This window comes from Spathaspora passalidarum, assembly GCF_000223485.1.
Source record: "Spathaspora passalidarum NRRL Y-27907 unplaced genomic scaffold SPAPAscaffold_7, whole genome shotgun sequence".
Taxonomy (NCBI): Eukaryota; Fungi; Ascomycota; class Pichiomycetes; order Serinales; family Debaryomycetaceae; genus Spathaspora; species Spathaspora passalidarum.
Genome location: NW_006767431.1, coordinates 815230 through 833740, shown reverse-complemented (window position 1 = coordinate 833740; position 18511 = coordinate 815230). Strand labels below are relative to the sequence as shown.

At 35.3% G+C, this 18511-nt stretch overlaps 7 protein-coding genes across 7 annotated transcripts; 2 read left to right on the top strand and 5 right to left on the bottom strand. All coding sequences in view use genetic code 12, as the record gives it.

The window, feature by feature from the left end:
* Positions 1–1134: 1134 nt before the first annotated feature.
* Positions 1135–3150, top strand: SPAPADRAFT_52698 (sodium:solute symporter family protein; the record flags this gene model as incomplete). The annotated part of the gene is made up of 1 exon (XM_007377539.1): positions 1135–3150. The coding sequence occupies one exon, from the start codon at positions 1135–1137 to the stop codon at positions 3148–3150; it is 2016 nt and encodes a 671-aa protein (XP_007377601.1).
* A 178-nt stretch (positions 3151–3328) lies between these two features.
* SPAPADRAFT_52697 (uncharacterized protein) lies at positions 3329–4636 on the bottom strand (the record flags this gene model as incomplete). Its single annotated transcript, XM_007377538.1, has 1 exon — positions 3329–4636. The coding sequence occupies one exon, from the start codon at positions 4634–4636 to the stop codon at positions 3329–3331; it is 1308 nt and encodes a 435-aa protein (XP_007377600.1).
* Positions 4637–5030: 394 nt separating this feature from the next.
* Positions 5031–7273, bottom strand: GLC3 (1,4-alpha-glucan branching enzyme; the record flags this gene model as incomplete). Its single annotated transcript, XM_007377537.1, has 1 exon — positions 5031–7273. The coding sequence occupies one exon, from the start codon at positions 7237–7239 to the stop codon at positions 5143–5145; it is 2097 nt and encodes a 698-aa protein (XP_007377599.1).
* A 557-nt stretch (positions 7274–7830) lies between these two features.
* Positions 7831–9350, bottom strand: ARP4 (Arp4p; the record flags this gene model as incomplete). Its single annotated transcript, XM_007377536.1, has 1 exon — positions 7831–9350. The coding sequence occupies one exon, from the start codon at positions 9330–9332 to the stop codon at positions 7908–7910; it is 1425 nt and encodes a 474-aa protein (XP_007377598.1).
* A 939-nt stretch (positions 9351–10289) lies between these two features.
* Positions 10290–11096, bottom strand: SPAPADRAFT_63454 (uncharacterized protein; the record flags this gene model as incomplete). The annotated part of the gene is made up of 1 exon (XM_007377535.1): positions 10290–11096. The coding sequence occupies one exon, from the start codon at positions 10963–10965 to the stop codon at positions 10387–10389; it is 579 nt and encodes a 192-aa protein (XP_007377597.1).
* Positions 11097–12824: 1728 nt separating this feature from the next.
* On the bottom strand, positions 12825–13606 carry SPAPADRAFT_63453 (uncharacterized protein; the record flags this gene model as incomplete). Its single annotated transcript, XM_007377534.1, has 1 exon — positions 12825–13606. A coding segment is annotated over one exon (782 nt), but the record flags the coding sequence as incomplete, so codon positions are not given.
* Positions 13607–16397: 2791 nt separating this feature from the next.
* SPAPADRAFT_63452 (uncharacterized protein) lies at positions 16398–17881 on the top strand (the record flags this gene model as incomplete). The annotated part of the gene is made up of 1 exon (XM_007377533.1): positions 16398–17881. The coding sequence occupies one exon, from the start codon at positions 16576–16578 to the stop codon at positions 17791–17793; it is 1218 nt and encodes a 405-aa protein (XP_007377595.1).
* Between the last annotated feature and the right edge of the window lie 630 nt (positions 17882–18511).

Below are 18511 nucleotides of genomic sequence, written 5' to 3'. Positions count from 1 at the left end.
ATTTTGTGGCAACGTTATAACTAAAACACTATCACAAAATCTAGGTTGTGCAATTGTTCAAATAAAACTGCAACCAATTCTTCACATCGATATTTAATAGTAACTTTTCTCTATTGAACCTCTTCGTTCTTTTATCACAATTATCAAATATTTCTAAACGGCATTTCTTTTTAACCAAATTCTAATTTACCAAGTGGGGAGAGGGGCAATCAGGATGGGCTTGTAAGGTGTCACAACGGCATGTAAGCCACAACTGTTGCTAGGTCATCCCTGAATACTTGCAGCCATCGTGAAAAAAAAAAATTATGGTTGACGCAAAGGGTTACTGAATTGGGAACGGTTGCAATTCCCCAACTGGCTATTCTTGCTTCCCAATCCGGAAAGTTTAGCCTGTGGTGGAAAGGCAGTTAAGCCTCCGCAACAACTTTCCCAATTAGGAAAGTCTACCCTCAGAATTGGACATCGATCTTGGTAATATATAATTAATTGCGAATCCACAGTTTAATTCTTCAATTTTTTTCAATTTCGTTTCAGATTATTATGGAAACCACCATTTTCCCTGTCAGAAATTTTCGTATCTAGTATATACCACTGATAAGATCTTTTTCCCCAAAGATAGAAGATATTTTGTGACCATGATACAAATAAACGAGAAAATAATTCAAATATAGAAGCATCGAAAAAAGTGATAGCTCATTGTATTAAGCCGATCCTTCCTGCATCAGTCACCACCTCCTTGTTTAATTTTCCCCATTCCAAAGTTCATTTCTTGTCCTGAATTATTGCGATGCCTATTGTTTATTACTTGCCACAGTTTTCGCATCAATAAAATTTGTATGTGTTTTTTTCTGGTGCACTTAATTAACTGCAATTATTACACCACGAAATCCACAATTTTTTTAATATCAACAATAATTTTTGAGTCACTACAACAATGAAAACTCCTGTAACGGAAATCGTGCATCACTTATGCGAATATTATTCTTTTGCATATATTGTAATTGCACGTGAAGCCCTTGTATCTGGCATCTCCCTTGACCCTCCCCCCCCCCCACTTGATGCAAATATAAATAGAAACGACAATCACCAATGTTCAATAAGCTCTACTTCTCTGTAAAACAGTAACTAAATATAATGTCAGACGAAGCTTCACCTGTTAATTTGTTACCTCAAGGTGCCGGGTATGGGGTTTTACTTGGGGTCGGTGCAGTCTTTGCTGCAGGTATGATCTTAACTACCTTCTTATTAAAGAAATATTTAAATGAAAACTCCAACAATACTGAAACTTTCTCAGTTGCTGATAGAAATGTTGGTACTTTCCTCTCTGCTTCCGCTGTGTATTCTTCTTGGTCTTGGGCAGATGAATTATTATGGTCTTGTACTATGGTTTACAACTACGGTATTCAAGCTTCTTACTATTATGGTGCTGGTTTGGCTGTTCAAATTGCTGTTATGTCTTGTATTGGTATTCATGCTAAAAAAAAGGCCCCTAAAGCTCATACTTCTTTAGAAATTGTTGAATTAAGATATGGTAAGGCTGCTCATATCTTGTATTTATTCCTTGGTTTAACTAATAACTTAATTTCATGTTCTTCCATGATTTTAGCTGCTTCTGGTGCCATCTCCATTATTGCTGGTAACTTACACATTGTTGCTTCGGCAATGTTGATTCCATTTGGTGTTTTGTTATACACCATTGTTGGTGGTTTAAAGGCTACTTTCTTGACTGATTTTGTCCATTCTTTAATTTTGTTGACCATTTTATGTTACTTGAACACTTCAGTCTTGACTTCAGAAAAAGTTGGTGGTTTAGATTCATTGTATGATATGCTTGTCAATTTCGAAGCCACTGGTGCCAGATATATTGAAGGTAACTATCAAGGGTCTATGCTTACTGGTAAGTCACTGGGTGCTCTTTTCTTTGGTTTGATTTTAACTTGTGGTAACTTCGGTCTTACTGTATTGGATTCCTCCTTCTGGCAAAAGACATTCTCTGCTTCTCCAAGAGCTACCGTTCCAGCTTATTTGATTGCTGCTTTCTGTATTTTTGCCAACACTTGGCCATTGGGTGCCATTATCGGTTCTTCTTCCATTGTTTTGGAACACACCAGTGCCTTCCCAACTTATCCTCGTGCCATGACTCAATATGAAATTGATTCCGGTTATGTCTTGCCATATGTCTTGAAGGCTCTTTTGGGTAACGGTGCTGTTGGTGCTTTGTTATTGGTTATTTACATGGCTGTCACCTCTACTGTCTCGGCCCAAATGATTTCAGTTTCGTCCATTCTTTCCTTTGACATTTACAAGAAATACATTAACCCACAAGCAAGAAACAAGTCTATGATTAGAATTTCCCATATTGGTTGTGTTTTCTTCTCATTTGGTTCTGCTGGTTTCAGTCTTATGTTACATTATGTTGGTGTTAACATGACATGGTTTGGTTACTTTATTCCATTACTTATTTGTCCTGGTGTTATTCCATTGATCTTCACTATTACTTGGAGTAAGCAAAGTTGGCTCGCTGCTGTTGTTTCTCCAGTTATTGGTATGGCTGCTGGTCTTAGTGTCTGGGTTGGTACTGCTAAGCACTACTATGGTGTTGTTACTATTGATGCTCTTGGTGGTCAATTCCCAGCTCTTTTTGGTTCTTTAACTGCCTTGTTGCTCCCAGGTATTCTTTCTCTTGTTATTTCTTTGATTCGTCCAAGTAACTTTGATTGGAAACAATTGCAAGAAGCTGATATCTTGGTTAAGGATGATGAAGATTCTTCCTCTGCTATTGAATCTTTAGAAAAGACTGAATCTGATGTCAAGGTGCAAGAAAATGAATTTGAAGTTGAAATCAGTGACATTGAAAGTAGTAAGGTTGCCAAGAAAGACCAATTGTCTGAAAAACAACTTGATTTCTGGATCAAGGTTTCTAGTGGTGCCGCTATATTTGTATTGTTAATTACCTGGGTCTTATGGCCAATGCCATTATACAGAGATTGGATCTTCACTAGAGCTTATTTCAAGGGTTATGTTACAGTCGGGTTAATGTGGTTATATGGAACTTTGGTTGTAATTGGTATAATGCCAATAATAAGTGGTAGACATAGTACTGCTAAGGTTCTCCGAGGAGTCTATCGCGATTATATACAGAGAAAGTAGTTTTTTATAAGGTATTATTATAGATATGTTTGTTTTGAAAGTGATTCTTGTGGTATTTGTGAGTATATCAACATAAATCTACATTTGTAATTTTTTTTTTTGGTAAAAATTTGAAAAAAAATTGTTGCAAAAATGTTTACACGAAAATTATACATTTTAAACATATTCTATGTAAAATCTAAAGCAAAACAACCAGGAATATTAAAAGTGCAGTAAAAATTACAAAGTCAGGTAATCGAAGCTTGTAAGATAACCCTTCATATATTTCAGGTACTGCGAAAGTGCTTGGAGAAGCACGATATGTAGTTGTTAAAGATGTAGAACAATTTGTAGTTGGCCAAAGTTCTCGGGTACAGTCTGTTATTGTACTAATAATGGTAGAACTAATGGTATAGTCGTAGGTAACGGTAACTGTGGTAGCATCCGAGACAGTCTCAGTGGTTAGTACTGTTTGGGTGGTATTTTCATACCCGCCTAATGTCATTGTGGTCCACTCATTATCGTGTTTAGTAATCAATATTGTATCAATATCAGTTTCATCCTCGGTAGTGTATGTACTGACAACAAGAGTAGGTTCAGCACCAAGTGCAACCGCAGTGTTTAGAGAACAAGAGCATCCTTTTGGAATAGGATTGGAGTCTTTAGGTGGAGCCCCGTTGTATTTCACAATCACTCCTGCTTCATCACTGAGATCGAATTTGGCAGCAACATATCCCAAACCAATATCAAGCTTAACATTATAACTTGAAAAGTGAATAGTTAAGATACCTTTCTCAGGGTCGTAACCACTCAGTTTATAATCATCAGCACTGCCAACTTCAATCGAACCATCATTCCCAAAGTTTGCAATTTTAAAAGAGGCATCTTCTCTTATACCTGCAGCAGTAAATTCACCTGCTTGTTTAAGGACAATCGTAGATTCAATCTCTGTACCTTCAAACACAAACTCCAGATCATCAACAACAACACAACCATCACCATAGATATCGGTAAACTCAGAAAAAATGTCCACTAAACAAATAACTCCCGAGTTTTGTACACGATCACCTATTTTGACATATGATGAAACACCCAGAAATTGCATTGATCCTGAATTCACAAGGGTACCTATTCTCATGTCATACAAAGTTCCTTTGGAATCAAATTGATTCAAGTTGTGGATACTTGCAACATAGATAGAAGAATAAACTGAATCAGAGCTATCACCATAAATTTGGAAATTCGTAGTTCCATGATTGATTATAGTTTCAAAGCCACGAGTAACATTTCCAAAAGTAGTTGTAAAGAAGAAATCACATTTTGGGTCCACGATTATATTGTTTGTGAAGTCATTTTTGGGATCCACAAGTGATAAGGTGGCACCATTATCAATTTGTAAATCTTCATTAGGGTCCAATTCTTCCCCCCGACTAACAAATTCCTCACCAACTATCAAACTTGACACAACATTGGATAAAAGTAAAAGCACATTGATTGTTAACAACATTATAAGTATGATTGTCAAACTCACTTATCAAGTACAAAGGGATTTACTGGGGGGTTTATATAGATATGTGTGAATTCAGAAAAGTCTCAATACGATACTAGTATTGCTGGTATAATGTAATTTCGTAAAAGCAACCCGTACATATTTACACATAGGTGGCTGGATATAAATCAAAACGTCTTTCCAAGACTATAACTGATTAGCTTTCGGTTATTCAGTTTAGACGATATTAGAAGTAAAAATTGACCAGTTGGAAGTGATAACCAGCATCCCTGTTAGTTTATGCACCACTTCTAAGTTTTGTTGATGTTGCTAATAATTTTTTTTTTCTTGATTTGTCGTAATTTACCGAATTCGTACTATGATGTAACACTTTGAAAAATAGAATTTTTAACACGCTACAAGCACATTGTTTCATGCCTACTAATGAATCGACAATACAACTACACCTAAGTTAACGTCATCTAAAAAATTTTTTTTTGTCTAAACTATTTTGGAAAACTATTTTAAACCTTTTGTTGCAATTGTAAAACAATGGCTGTTCTGCAAGGAATATAAACAAACAAAGAGTTAGCTCTGTGGTTCCAGTATTCCTTATTGGTAAAGTATTGTTGTGGCTTACCATTAGCATCAAGTTCTTGAATTCTTGAATGACCACCAAATTCTTCAGCATCAGAATTCAAAACTATTTGGTAAGTACCAGCAGCTTCAACACCAACCTTGTAATCTGGGAAGGATTGGGTTGGATGGAAGTTGAAAATAAACAATAAACCATTTCTTTCAAAAACAACAACCTTATCACCTTCATGCTTCAAGGAAACATAAGCTTGTGGGGTATCCAAGACACCGTATTTTTCATCAAGATGTTGCATAGCACCATCAAATCTAAACAAAAACTTATAACGCAATAAATCATCGTCAATCAAGTTAAATTGTCTTCTAGCATAATGGTATGATTCACCATTACCAACTCTAGGGAAATCCAACCATTCAGGATGACCAAATTCATTACCTTCAAAGTTAAGGTATCCTTCACCACCAAGACCAAAAGTAAGCAATCTAATCATCTTATGTAAAGATAAACCTCTGTCGACGATAGGAGTCAATTCGGTTAAAGTAGACATATTAGTATACATTTCTTTATCCATTAACCAGAAAGCAATGGTCTTGTCACCAACCAAAGCTTGATCATGAGATTCGGCATAAGCAATACACTTTTCACCATGACGTCTGTTGGTTAATGTGTGGACAATATTGTGGAGATCCCATTGGTCATCAGATAAATGTTTCAAAATCTTAATCCACATATCTGGGATAGCCATGGACAAACGGTAGTTGAAACCAACCCCACCAGCGGAAATTGGTAAACATAAAGTTGGCATACCAGAGACATCTTCAGCAATAGTAGTGAATTCAATACTTTGTTGAGAGCTTATTTCATCCATCATTTGATGAGCCAACATCAAGTAGACAATAGCTTCAACATCAACCCAGTCGGGGTTGAAATATTCATTGTAATCACCGCTGAAACCAAAACTTAAACCATGGTGCTTGTAAAGCATACTGGTGACCCCATCAAATCTGAAACCATCAAATTGATAAACATCAATGAAGAATTTCAAGTTAGATAATAAGAATCTTAAGGTTTCATGGTTGGTATAGTTGAATAAACGAGAATCCCATAAATCGTGGTTACCTCTAGCACCACCATGGAACAAGTAATGGTCAGTACCATTGAAGTTATTTAAACCATCTTCAACATTCTTAGAAGCATGAGAATGAACAACATCAAGTAAAACACGAATACCCAATCCATGGGCAGTGTCAATTAATTCTTTCAAGTCTTCTGGCGATCCATATCTGGAAGAAATAGCAAAGAAACTAGTAATTTGGTAACCAAAAGAAGCATAATAAGCATGTTCCATAACAGCCATCAATTGAATGGTGTTGTAACCCAATTCATGGATTTTTGGTAAGATGTTTTGAGTGAAATTCTTGTAAGATCCAATCTTTGGTTCTGGGGTAGAAATACCAACATGGGCTTCATAAACTCTAATACCTTGTGGCAGGTGAATTTGAGGTCTCTTGTTTTTGAATTGATATTCAGTTTCAGGATTCCAGAATCTACCTTCATAAACTGTATGAGTGTCATTTGGAGTAGCACGGTGAGCCCAAGGATCTAATCTATAGATGTGTTCACCAGAAGAAAGTTTCATGGCAATTTTGTATCTAGAATCATGAGCAATGGCAAATTGACCATTGACTGGAGGAATGGTAAGAGACCAAAGTCCAAAATTGTTAACTTTGTTCAATTTGTGAGTTTCAGTGTTCCAATTGTTGAAATCACCAACCAAGGAGACTTCTTCGACTTCAGGGATATATTGAGTAATAACAATTTCCTTAGTTTGGTGATTTCCGTGAATACCATAAGTCTTGTAAGAATCAGCAAACTTAAGTAATGAACCTTCGGAATTTTGTAAATCTTTATACCATCTTCTGAATTCCTTTTGACGGTAAATCAATCCTTGTGAGAATGGTTCTAACCAAGGATCTAAGTCTAAAGCGCCTTTGATTAAGGCTCTGTCTGAGTCGTTGGAAGCCATTGTGGATTAATCAATTGAATATAATAAAAGTGAATTGAAAAAAGAAAGAATTGAAAAAGATGAGAATTTTAGGAAAAAACTGGAAATTAGCAATTGAATTTATAGTGATAGGGGAATACGTTTTTAACCTGTTCAATGTGTACGTTGTTATTGTTCCAATTAAAAGTACATGTGTGTTAAAGCGAGAAATTGAGAAATTACACATTTAACAAAAAAGGCAGCCAAACGATCACAACCAAAAAAAAAAAAAAACGACAGAAAAAAAAATTAATTAAAAAATAATGCACAAAGAAATTTTCGCCAGCAGATACACACAGGGGGGAGAGAGAAAGGTGGTGGTTTTAATTACCGTTGTACCTGACAAAGGGATACAAATACACACACTGTATGAGGTATAAAAAAACAAACTTTTACCCACCTTTCCAATACAATTTCATATTTTGTCATTGCTGTTTCATATTGGTTAAATCGAACGGTTTTTTGCGGTTTCCCATCGAGTTCCCCGTTTTTTTTTCAATTCTATTTTTGCACTTTATCAAGTTTTCTTTTTTTCTGTTTATTTTTTAATCCTTGTATTTTTTTTTTTTACTGTTTAGCTTCTATTGTTTGAAATTATAAATGTTACATATATTTAGCTAAATAAACTTTTTCGAAGTTGCAGTTCTATTCTATCTAAATCTTTGATTCAAGATTCTATCAGCCCCAGCTTCGTTGTATTCATGTTTAGTGACCCACATTTGATGGAATGTACCTAAAGATGCCAAGACACTACCTCCAATCCATGCTTGATTTACACGTTCACTGGAATTACCCACAGCATGTAATCTGATTTTCAATCCTGGATTGCTATTTGATAATTCGTTGTAAAGACGTTCAATTAATTGTGGTATAAGTGAGACACCACCAGTAACAATGATGTTATGAGCAACAGAAGCTCGTAAATCAATATCAATTGTAGATAATGTATGTGTGATTAAATGTGATAACCCACGAATCTTTTCTGAACTGTCGTCACCCTCACCCGGGGCTGGGGTAGATTGGTTAGACTCCGGTTTACGAATTCTTTTCAATGGACGATATTCATTATAATGGGACGATATTTTAATTTCACCGTTGTTAGGAGGATATGCCTTGGCAATGTTTTCATCAGAAAATTTATAAATCTTTGGATCAAAAATAGATTCAGCAAATTGAAATCTTTCAAGTCCAAGAGTTATTGATTGTCCAGTAGGGAATTCAAATAATCTCTTTTGAGAATCTTGGGAATAAAATTCCTTGATTGATAACGCTTGTTGTGGGTTGGTTGAGTTTAATTTACGTTCAGGTACTTCCAATGCCGTTTCTTTAAACTCATGCCATATTCTTTGCTGTTGGAATTTGTTAAATGATTCAGTAGTAGTTGGAATTGTTTTCTTGACTGTATATTCCGCTGGATCTGGGTAAACCGTAGGAGTTTTGGTCTTGATCTTGTACGTTGGTTCTACTGCTATCTTTGGATCTCTTGACTTTACAAAATCTTTGATTTCATCATTCAAGAACCTTCCACCATAATTGGTTCTCATTGAATTCTTAATTAAACAAATACCATCAATAACTGGTGTAACGCTAACTGTGTCATGACCTAAGTCAACCACTAAACAATTGGGTCTACCTTGTTGAAATGATATACAAGTTGGAGCTTTAGCTAGATATAATCCTGCAAAATCAAAAGTTTCATAAAAAGTTTCAATCAACTTTTGTCTATATGGTAATTCAGTCCAAATTGGTTCGGTTATCAAAACTGGTTGATCTTTGTAATCCACTTTTAATGTATCTTCAAAATAATATTTATATTGATCAATTGCGGCATCCCAATCAGTAATTATTGAATCTTTTAATATTGGTTTGATTTCACAATTTTCTCTAGGAACATTTATATCTTCACCAAATATCCTCTTCCCGTTTCCAACTTGTCCATAAAATGACGATGTTGTTACTTTAGGAAAATCGTCACCAGCATACCCAATTCTAGTATTGTATGAGCCTGGATCCAAGATAATTGCACTGATTTCATCACCTCCATACACTGTAGTTGTATTCCCTCCTGATGACATTGTTGATTGATCTTTGTTTAACCTCCCCTCAGACTTGCTAGTCCAACTTTAACAATCTGAAAATTTCTTTGCCCAGTGTGTTTGTTTTCTTTTTCTGTGCAGGCGCACTACCTTCTTGAGCGATATCCTCCTCTTCCTCCCCCCCAACTAATATCTAATGGTTGCAACTTACGACCTAACTGGCTTTTCTATCGGATTCCAGGAGATTCCATTGTTTATCTAATCTCACTCATATCTTGCATATTTGTTACACACTGAATTTGTTAGGCTTCAGGAGCATTTGACGGAGCACTATTTAAACTCAGAAAAATCCCTCTAGCTTGGAAAATTCTACAGGTCTCTACTTAATTATGTTGTTAGCAACTATTGCTTCCAGAAGTTAATATGTTAAAAAGTGTAACTTTGGTAATGCTAGATTCTAAAGTGAGTTTGTCATGCGTGGTACCCCTTATATTTTCCTTTCTAGCATCACAACCAAGGTAAACACACGTACGTTTCAATGATATATAACTAACCACTGTTGTTGCTTGAACTGGGTTGGGATTAAACCAACTCCCAGCATTATATAAACAAATCTGTTACTAGCTTGGGAAGTGTAATCTATAATTGTGGATCTTATCGAATAAGCTAAAGTTTTCCATAATAGCATTAGAGCCTTTCATTCTAGATACTAGCAGGTTACTTTCAGGTTATCACTTTTGATCTATTTTTGGTTCTAATTCTCGAACAAAGATTGTAAGTATGTACAGTTATTTGAATGCAGATGCCTCTAAAGTTGTAACCAGGCGATATGCGCAGTTCGATATTTTTCTTGTATTCATTGTGTGTAATTCCTTATCTAGTTTCTTATCTTGGAACCGTGCTGTAGGCGCAATCAACACAATCATTCATGTTCTTAACAAATTATGTAAACAAAGCGCTTTGACGCATGCGACCTGCGAGTTTCTACAACTATACAATTGCATGATAATATATTAATAGTACAAACTTTTTTTTTAATCATACCAGCTGAGAAAAAGCGTTCTATATATTAATCACCCCATATTTTTTTTCCCTAGTTCATCATTATTAATTGATCTATAAGCAGAACATCCTGTGTGAATGAAGATTTGAAATTTAATAAATCGTCATTTTCATCGTCGTAGTCATCGTTATTAATAATTAAGTCTATGTAATCCTTAGAAAACCCGGAACCTTCTGAATTAAATTGCTCTTGTTGCTGTGAAACATGCTTCTGCGATGGGAGTATAGGTATATTGTTCTTGAAATAACATGTGGTTGATGGAGCTCGTGGTATATTTACCTGGCGTTCTTCCAAAAACGAAGGATTTACAAAATCGTAATTGAAAGAAGGATTAGATGCAATGATATCAGTATTGAGATAGTGGAATGCGACAGGTGCAGATGGTGGTGGTGGTGGTGGTGGTGGTGGATATAATGTTCGCTGTCTTGTTCTTGGTTGTAGCTTGGGTCTGAATTCGTCTTGTGTATTTGAAACGGTAGTGACGGAATCACTTCCGCTAAACATATGCTCTATATCTCTGATAGATTTGGAAAATATTTCATGCTCTAATTTAAGTCTTTTAGAAGATTTAGATGTGAAGGACGATGAATCGTTGCTTGATCTCTTCATAATAGTGTTAACAAAAATAAAAAAACAGTAAAGAGGGAATGACGAATTAAAATTTTAGTGCGGAGAGATAATACAGGACCTTAATTGTTTATATATGTCAATATTTATGCTCCATTTCAAATTACAAATCCCGTATATTGTTAATCAGATTATTAGCAGGGGTGGCTTCGCAAAGATTAATTCTAATTTTAATTTTTTTTTTTTTTTTGACTGATTTCGAGTTTTATTGCAAATTTCACACATAAAAAACAATAAGGAAATTGTAATTAATGTGCTTGCCACACATGTAGTAAACATGAAATCCACGCGGAAATATTCCGTCGGAAATGTCGTACCATATGGCATTATTTGTAAACTGATATTGAGTTTATTGCTACATTAATTAGCAGCTTCATTGATTAGGAACCATGATGCACGGTTTGCCTTAAATGCTGAAATCATAAGATTCTTAGAACCTGCTGATTTAATTAATTCTTGTCAACGTTACCGTATTTCTTTTTTTTTTTTAATCTCCCATCGATATTTTGGCGGCGGTGGGGGAAGGGTTATGATATGTTTATCTTTTTCTCAAGTTAATCCCACTCTATATCTTATCAAAAATTCTCCACATTTTTTTAAGTACACGAATTTATTCTACTCCTTTTTCTCTTTTGTAAACCCACACATGCTCATTGTCGCTAATGAAACACTATGGGAGTATTTCCGATAATAATTATTTCTTTTTTGTAACTTGTTTAGATCTGTATGGCATTGCCGGAAAAAAAAAATGGGCATCAAATTTTTGCTCGGCTGTTTTAAATTAGTACATACAAATCGTGTCACTCCAACCTAGCGGAGTTAATGTCCGGACCTGGAACATGCGCTAAATTATATCCCGGTTGTTTCATATATCTGGCTTAAACGCCGTTTGAATGATCAATCTCCTTGAGTGGTATGTGTATACTGGCTAAGTTGAGAAAGTTTGGGGGAGGGGAACTACGAGAGGGGAGTATAATTAAATCTCACTAACTAAAGGCTATAATAGTATGGAACTTGCGTTTCATCACGCACTTCTTTATTTTTTTTTTTGTCTTCTCCTCTCTTTGTGCTCAAACCCCACAGAATTAATTAATTGCACCACTACTACCACCACCACCACCACCACAACCGTATCAAAAAGCCGCACGGCCCCAAAAAAGAAATCATTAGTCTAATTTTTATTACCTCAAGATAAGAAAGGTTTGTTTACATTTGTTTTGACATTTTTCAATGTAACATTAGTAACGTTGCTAGATTTTAATAACCTTTCTTCTTGTCAAATAGACATGATAATTAACTAGTTTTAGCTTTAGAAACGTGCCATCAGTTGTTCCATCACTATTTATGTGCAGGTAATCGCAACTGGCATGATCCATTACAATTGTGCCTCCCACAATTTCATAGATATCGCAATTATTGTTGCCAAAAAAAAATTGATGTTGTAATCTAATAAGCCATATTTCCCCTATTGCTTCTTTTTGATTGTGTATGTTTCTTCTGGCTTCTTTTTGTTTCCAGATTGGAGCCTTCTACATTGTTTTCTGACAATCTTTGCCTAATCCGGACGCACTATGCGAAAAAAACAAAAATTTTTTATTTTTATTAAGATGGTTATCTATACAAGCTAAGTATGAGGCTTCTCTTCGATTTCGGGTTCGGATTCGGATTCGGCAATCAATTCATTGATAAAACTCTTGGGATTATATTCTTCTGGCACTAACAATTCTTCGAGAGGCTTATTTTTTTCCGATTGCAAAAGTCTGAGCTGATAAGGGCTCTCGATTTCATCATCTGCCATCACGTCTTCTTCTTCGCTTTCAATTTCATCATCACTATCTGACCCTTCAAAATATGTGGCGTCTTCTTCTTCATCATCATCTTTTTCTGAGTCATTATTGGAATACTCTCCGTCATTGCTGCCATCGCCATCCTCATATACATCATCAACTAAATTTGCCTCTACGTTGTCCCCTTCCTCTTTTACTTGGTAGTCTTCACCTTCTTCTTTATCCTTTTCATCAACAAACTCACTAATATCTTCGGAGAAACTCCAGAATTCGGTAAATTCCTGTCTAAATAAACTCAATCCAGTAACGCCAATTAACAAACAAGGAACTATGTAGAGCAATGCTGGTTGACCAACTTGGAATATATGCAACATGCTAAAGGTCAATAATAACCCTAGTACATAACTCACCAAACTAGCCTTGAAGTAAGGTTGTGCATAGTTGTTCAAATGGTGGAAACTAACATCATTTCGGGCGTAATATTGATAGATATCAAACCTTAAACATAAACTGATGAGGAATCCTGGTACAACTACATCACCAAGTCCTAATAAGCTGAATTGAGATCCTATTCTTGGCATAAGCAACTTCATAGGAACCTCAAGTCCAGTTGCAACTGTTTCCATAATATCAGTTCCAAAAACAAAGTAGATGTCATAGAAAAATAATCCTGATAATAAAAGATACACCAATTTGAATTGATTGAGTTTGATTTGGGACAATGTAGAAATTACAAAACTCACACCCAATATGTTACCAATTATCCAATTATTTGGGAAGTGATAGTGTAATCCCATCACCACCGAGGTAACAACAAAAGATGCCACAAACTTCATATCAAAAATGAAATTGACAGCATCTGGATTGGAAGGCACTGGAGTTGGTTCAAGAATAACCAATTGCTCCTTCTCGATATACTCATTAAATTTGGATCGATCCACTTGTGTTTCAATGTGTTCCAATCTTCCCAAGGGGAAATCATCTTCATCTGGAACAACACATAATCTGTACCTGGAAAAGAACAAACTAGAGTTCCTACCCCACCAATGAGTAAATCTCCTACTCACCATAGTCAAGATCAGTAAATTGCTCTTATAAACGCTAAGGGGAGCAGCTATCCAAAGATAGATTTTCAAATAGTAATTGACATCATAGTTCTTGAGTGCATAATACAAACCAACAAGGACAATACCCCCTACTATTGGCATTAATACAACACTTGTCACAGATACTTGATCATCCACCAACAAATCATCTTTGGAAGTTATATAGAATCGACAATTATCCATATCACTTGGATCGTAGTTGGGGTTGGTATCTTTATCAGTACGAGGATCACGTGCATTTCTGGGTTTGGATACTGAAGCATATGAACCAATAATTATTGTAGTTACCGCCACTAACAAAAGGGAGAACGAAGTTGATAATTCAAAATAAATAGGATAGATGTTGTCTGGAGACACATGATTGCTGCAGATTTCAGTATGGTTAGTGCTATTCATATTTACAAGTCTCTAACTTAAATTTTGCAGTTAGCAATGACGTGTGATTAAATTTATTCTTGGTCGAATTTAATTTTTGACATTGTTGGAACACACAAATCGAGGGGAAAACAAAATAAACAATCACGTGAGAAAACCTTTTTTTTTTTTATTTTAGGAAAAACTCGGAACTGAGAATACCAGTATGCTTTTAACCAAAGAATCTCAAAAATACTTCAAGGTCAAAAAAAAAACAAAACTGTAACTAGAATAGGAAACTGTAATGCTTCAAGGTAGTTTAGGAATACTTCAAAAATGAAGGTACACGCGTAAAATCATGTAAGAACTTGTTGCAGAATAATAAATGTAACACCACAAGAAAGATCTCTGAACGTGACCACAACATATGACTAAAACATACGTTGACAAAGGTTTACTCCGTTTAATACCGACTATAATTTCTAACTCACAGTATCAGATTGAATTTTTTTTTTTAATATGCCAAAAGAATTCCCTCATAACCCTGGATGACTAAATAATCTGTTAGAAATATTTTGAAAGTGGTGTTACTTTAGAATTATAAATCATCTCTTTTATTTTTTTCGCACCCATTTCAGTAAAAACAAAGAACACGGCCAGTCTTTGAAAAAAAAAGGTTATGCAGGGATATTTACATCATTCATTTTCTAGTCGTTGTGACTAAAAAAAAAAATCAATGACAGCCTGTTTCGTTGGATCGAGACATATGGCACAAGGAAATATTCGTTGTAAATTACAACATCTCTTGGGAGGTGAGGCGTTCTTGTACTATGTCCGGATCAAAATCTAGCATGCCAAGGCAAAGTGCCTAGATTTGATACTGAACCTTAGTATGACGTAGTACCAAGCTATTAATGTTCTCCTCTTTTACAAGAAGTGTGACCAGGATTAGGAGCGCGAATCATTCTTGCAAAAGGAAAGATTGAGTTTGATAAAGAAATACGATAAGGGGATGCATCAGGATGCTTGTTGAGATAACCGCGGGTGGTTGTTAGGCTGGGCGTAAAAAAGGTGATTCCGGACCAAAACGGATGCAAAGAAAATATAGGGAATCTTAACTATGAGCATACGCATTTGATACAAGCCGTAAGGGGGGGTGGGTGAAGCAAAAAAAAAAAAAAATTGGGGGTGGGGGATTACTCAATTTGGAATTTGGGTTACTTTGCAAGCAAATAGAATTTAAAAAAGTTTTTTTGTGTAATCGTATCGCAGATTCAATTAAAAAAGTGGAGAGTAGGAATATGGTACAAGAAGCCGATATATTAGTTGTTTTAAATGAAATAGTTGCGGGAACTGTGTTCCACGGTTGGAAAAATATAATATTTTCTTTTTTTTTCACGTCTTCGACTAAATACATAAAAAATAACCAGAATATGTATCCTTTCATTGTCAACAAGTTGGTTCTTGGTTTTGTGGTTTGTTCCATGGAGTTTTGTGAAATGTAAAGAATGCAAAATAGAAATTTAAAATTACAGGTTAACCTGCATGGAAGTTTAGTATCGGAATCCCCTTTTTCGTAAGTGGTGAGACCTTTATTAACCCCACCGATATGCTAACCTAGATTTAAGTACCTTTACACCAAAGGTAAATACTTGACCCCTGTTACCATCTAAAGTCATCGAAGTAATTAATTATTCACGCCTTTTTGGTGTTTGTGAACAGACAGACTGATAATAAAAAAAAAGAAAAGTTAAAAAACGTAAAATAAAGTCACACCCAGGAAACATTTTCAGTTAAAATAAAAAAATGAATGATCAAATGACCAATTTTTTATTGAAAATAAAGAAACGTTTTTGAAACTGTTTATATTATGTGTCGAACTGTAGTGATTTCTATACTAGGTTATTGTCTCTGTGCCTATCATATGGATGATGCATTTCCCATCATCAGCAATTCCTTTTTATTAGTTTATTTCATGTATTAATTCACCCTAATAATAATTTAATCACCAAATTTTTATTTATTTATTTATTTTTTTTTTTAATTTTGTGCATAGTTTCCCTTGCTTTTTTTCTATTGAGTTTCCTCTTTTGCAATATTTGATTTCTTGGGTGATATATATATCTGGCGACATATATCAAATCTTCACCAACGGTCAATTTCAATTATTCACCTTGAATTCAATTTTACATTTTCAAACTTAATTGTGTTTTCTTATTTTCGTTCCCTTATATTCGATAGACCCCTCATCAAAGCATTATTTGCCAAACTATTCATTTGAATGAAGATTTAAATTTTAAACTTTACTATATAATATATAAATCTATTTTATAAGCATCAGTCTCATGTCCACCACTACACATAACAAAGATGCTGATGTATTCCTATCTCCTCAGGACGGAGTAGATACCAACAACAAGATGTTTACTATATCCGATAGTCTGTCATCAACATCATCAGAATATTCCCAAAGAGCTCAAGATCAAACACCACGTCGTGCCCACACCCTCCCCAACATACGCCACAATTACCACCATCAACACCACAACCTTGACTTTTACCATGGCGATGAGCAACCCCAGTTTGTTAGAGATACTATTAAAATCGAAGATCCCAAGAATCATCGGTTTGTTAAAAAGACATTGAATGAATTATCCTTTAGTCCTGTGTGTTGTCACAACTCAACCAGTATGAACAATTCAATAATATCGACTGCTTCTACATCCAGTGATATATTTGAAAGATCTTTAGAAACTAATAACAACCCCCGCACATTTATTACCAATCCGGAAACACCATTACACTACAATTTAGAAAACTTCACCAGTCCAATATTGGATACAACAACAGAAATATTAACCAACCCAAAGATAAAACTTGAAGAAGTTCAATTAAACTGCTTCTGTGATGACGAAGACTTGATTGAAGTTGATCAAGATGCAACTGAAGTGGATACTGAACAAGACACCTATGAGCTTCCACTACCCCCACAATCGTTCCGGATGCTGAATGCTAGTAGTTGCAGCAGCGATACCAATTTAACTCCCACCACTTCAAGCTTAAGATCAATGCCAACTGCCACCATTGAAACTACCATGAGCAGTAATGAAACACCAGTGAGACCTAGAGCCAGAAGTATAATTTCTCAAACATTAATATCTACTTTGGATAATTCCAAAGGAAGAATGACGAAATCTGCTTCAACTATTCAACCTAGCTATTCTACTATGAGTCGCCACCATAATCATTCGATAATACCAAAGTTAAATAGAAGACTGCTTAGCTTTGCTGGCTCTACAAAACATACTCGTCTGCGAGTAAAAGATGATCCAAATGCTCCTACAATAGAGTTTTACTCATTTGCAGATATGATCAATCATGAAGATTTGTATTTTCCAGAAGAAGAAGAGCAAGAGTTTGATATTGAATCATCATCACCTACTTTCAGAAGAGCAAATACTGCCACTAATGGCTTCCGTTCAGATGGTGCGTTGATGGAAATGCCATTTAGAAGAAGTAGCTATACTACCATATCTGCAAAGGATTATATTGGTGTTCTATAGATCTTTTTTTCATTGTAAGGTAGTAACCCTAAATGAAAAATTGCCTTTCCTGTTTAGTTTAGTCTGTTTTATATTTATTTAAAGCTTAGTAAAAAAAAAAAAAAAAAGAAGAAGAAGCTATGTATAAACTGAAAGTAGTTATCATTGTAGCACTGTTCCCGATTTGATACTCGCTTGATCCAGTCGAATCCAGTAAGGGGTAGAGAGGGGTGGGGGGAGAAACGGGAGCGGGGTTAAAAATCGGTTAAATCTGAATTTTGACTGACGCAAGTTTAGGAAAAGCAATATCGTAGCAAAGACAACAGATAAAAAAGAAATAGTGTAGAGTTGCTAATTCAGTTGTTTATACTATATGTAGCTTTATCACACCATAAGCGGAGAACGATAAGCCCAAACAATGGGGGAGTTCACGTAACCAGATTTATTTGTGAAATTTGCAGTCCTGCAAAAATATTTCCTATTTGGGGTTATCACCTGTTATCGCCGGATCGGATAGGAATATCATATCACCAGTTACCTAGTTGTTTGGGAGAGATTTAGTACGACTAACTACTAGATTATTAATAGAAACAAAGTGTTTATATTTCGGCTAACACGGTTGAAATATTTTTACTGATTGCATTACTTTGTTAGGTAACACTTTATGTAAAACCCTTGACGCAGGGCTCAGCCCCTGATTATTAAGACAAGCTAGAACACATTCTCCGGACAACCCATT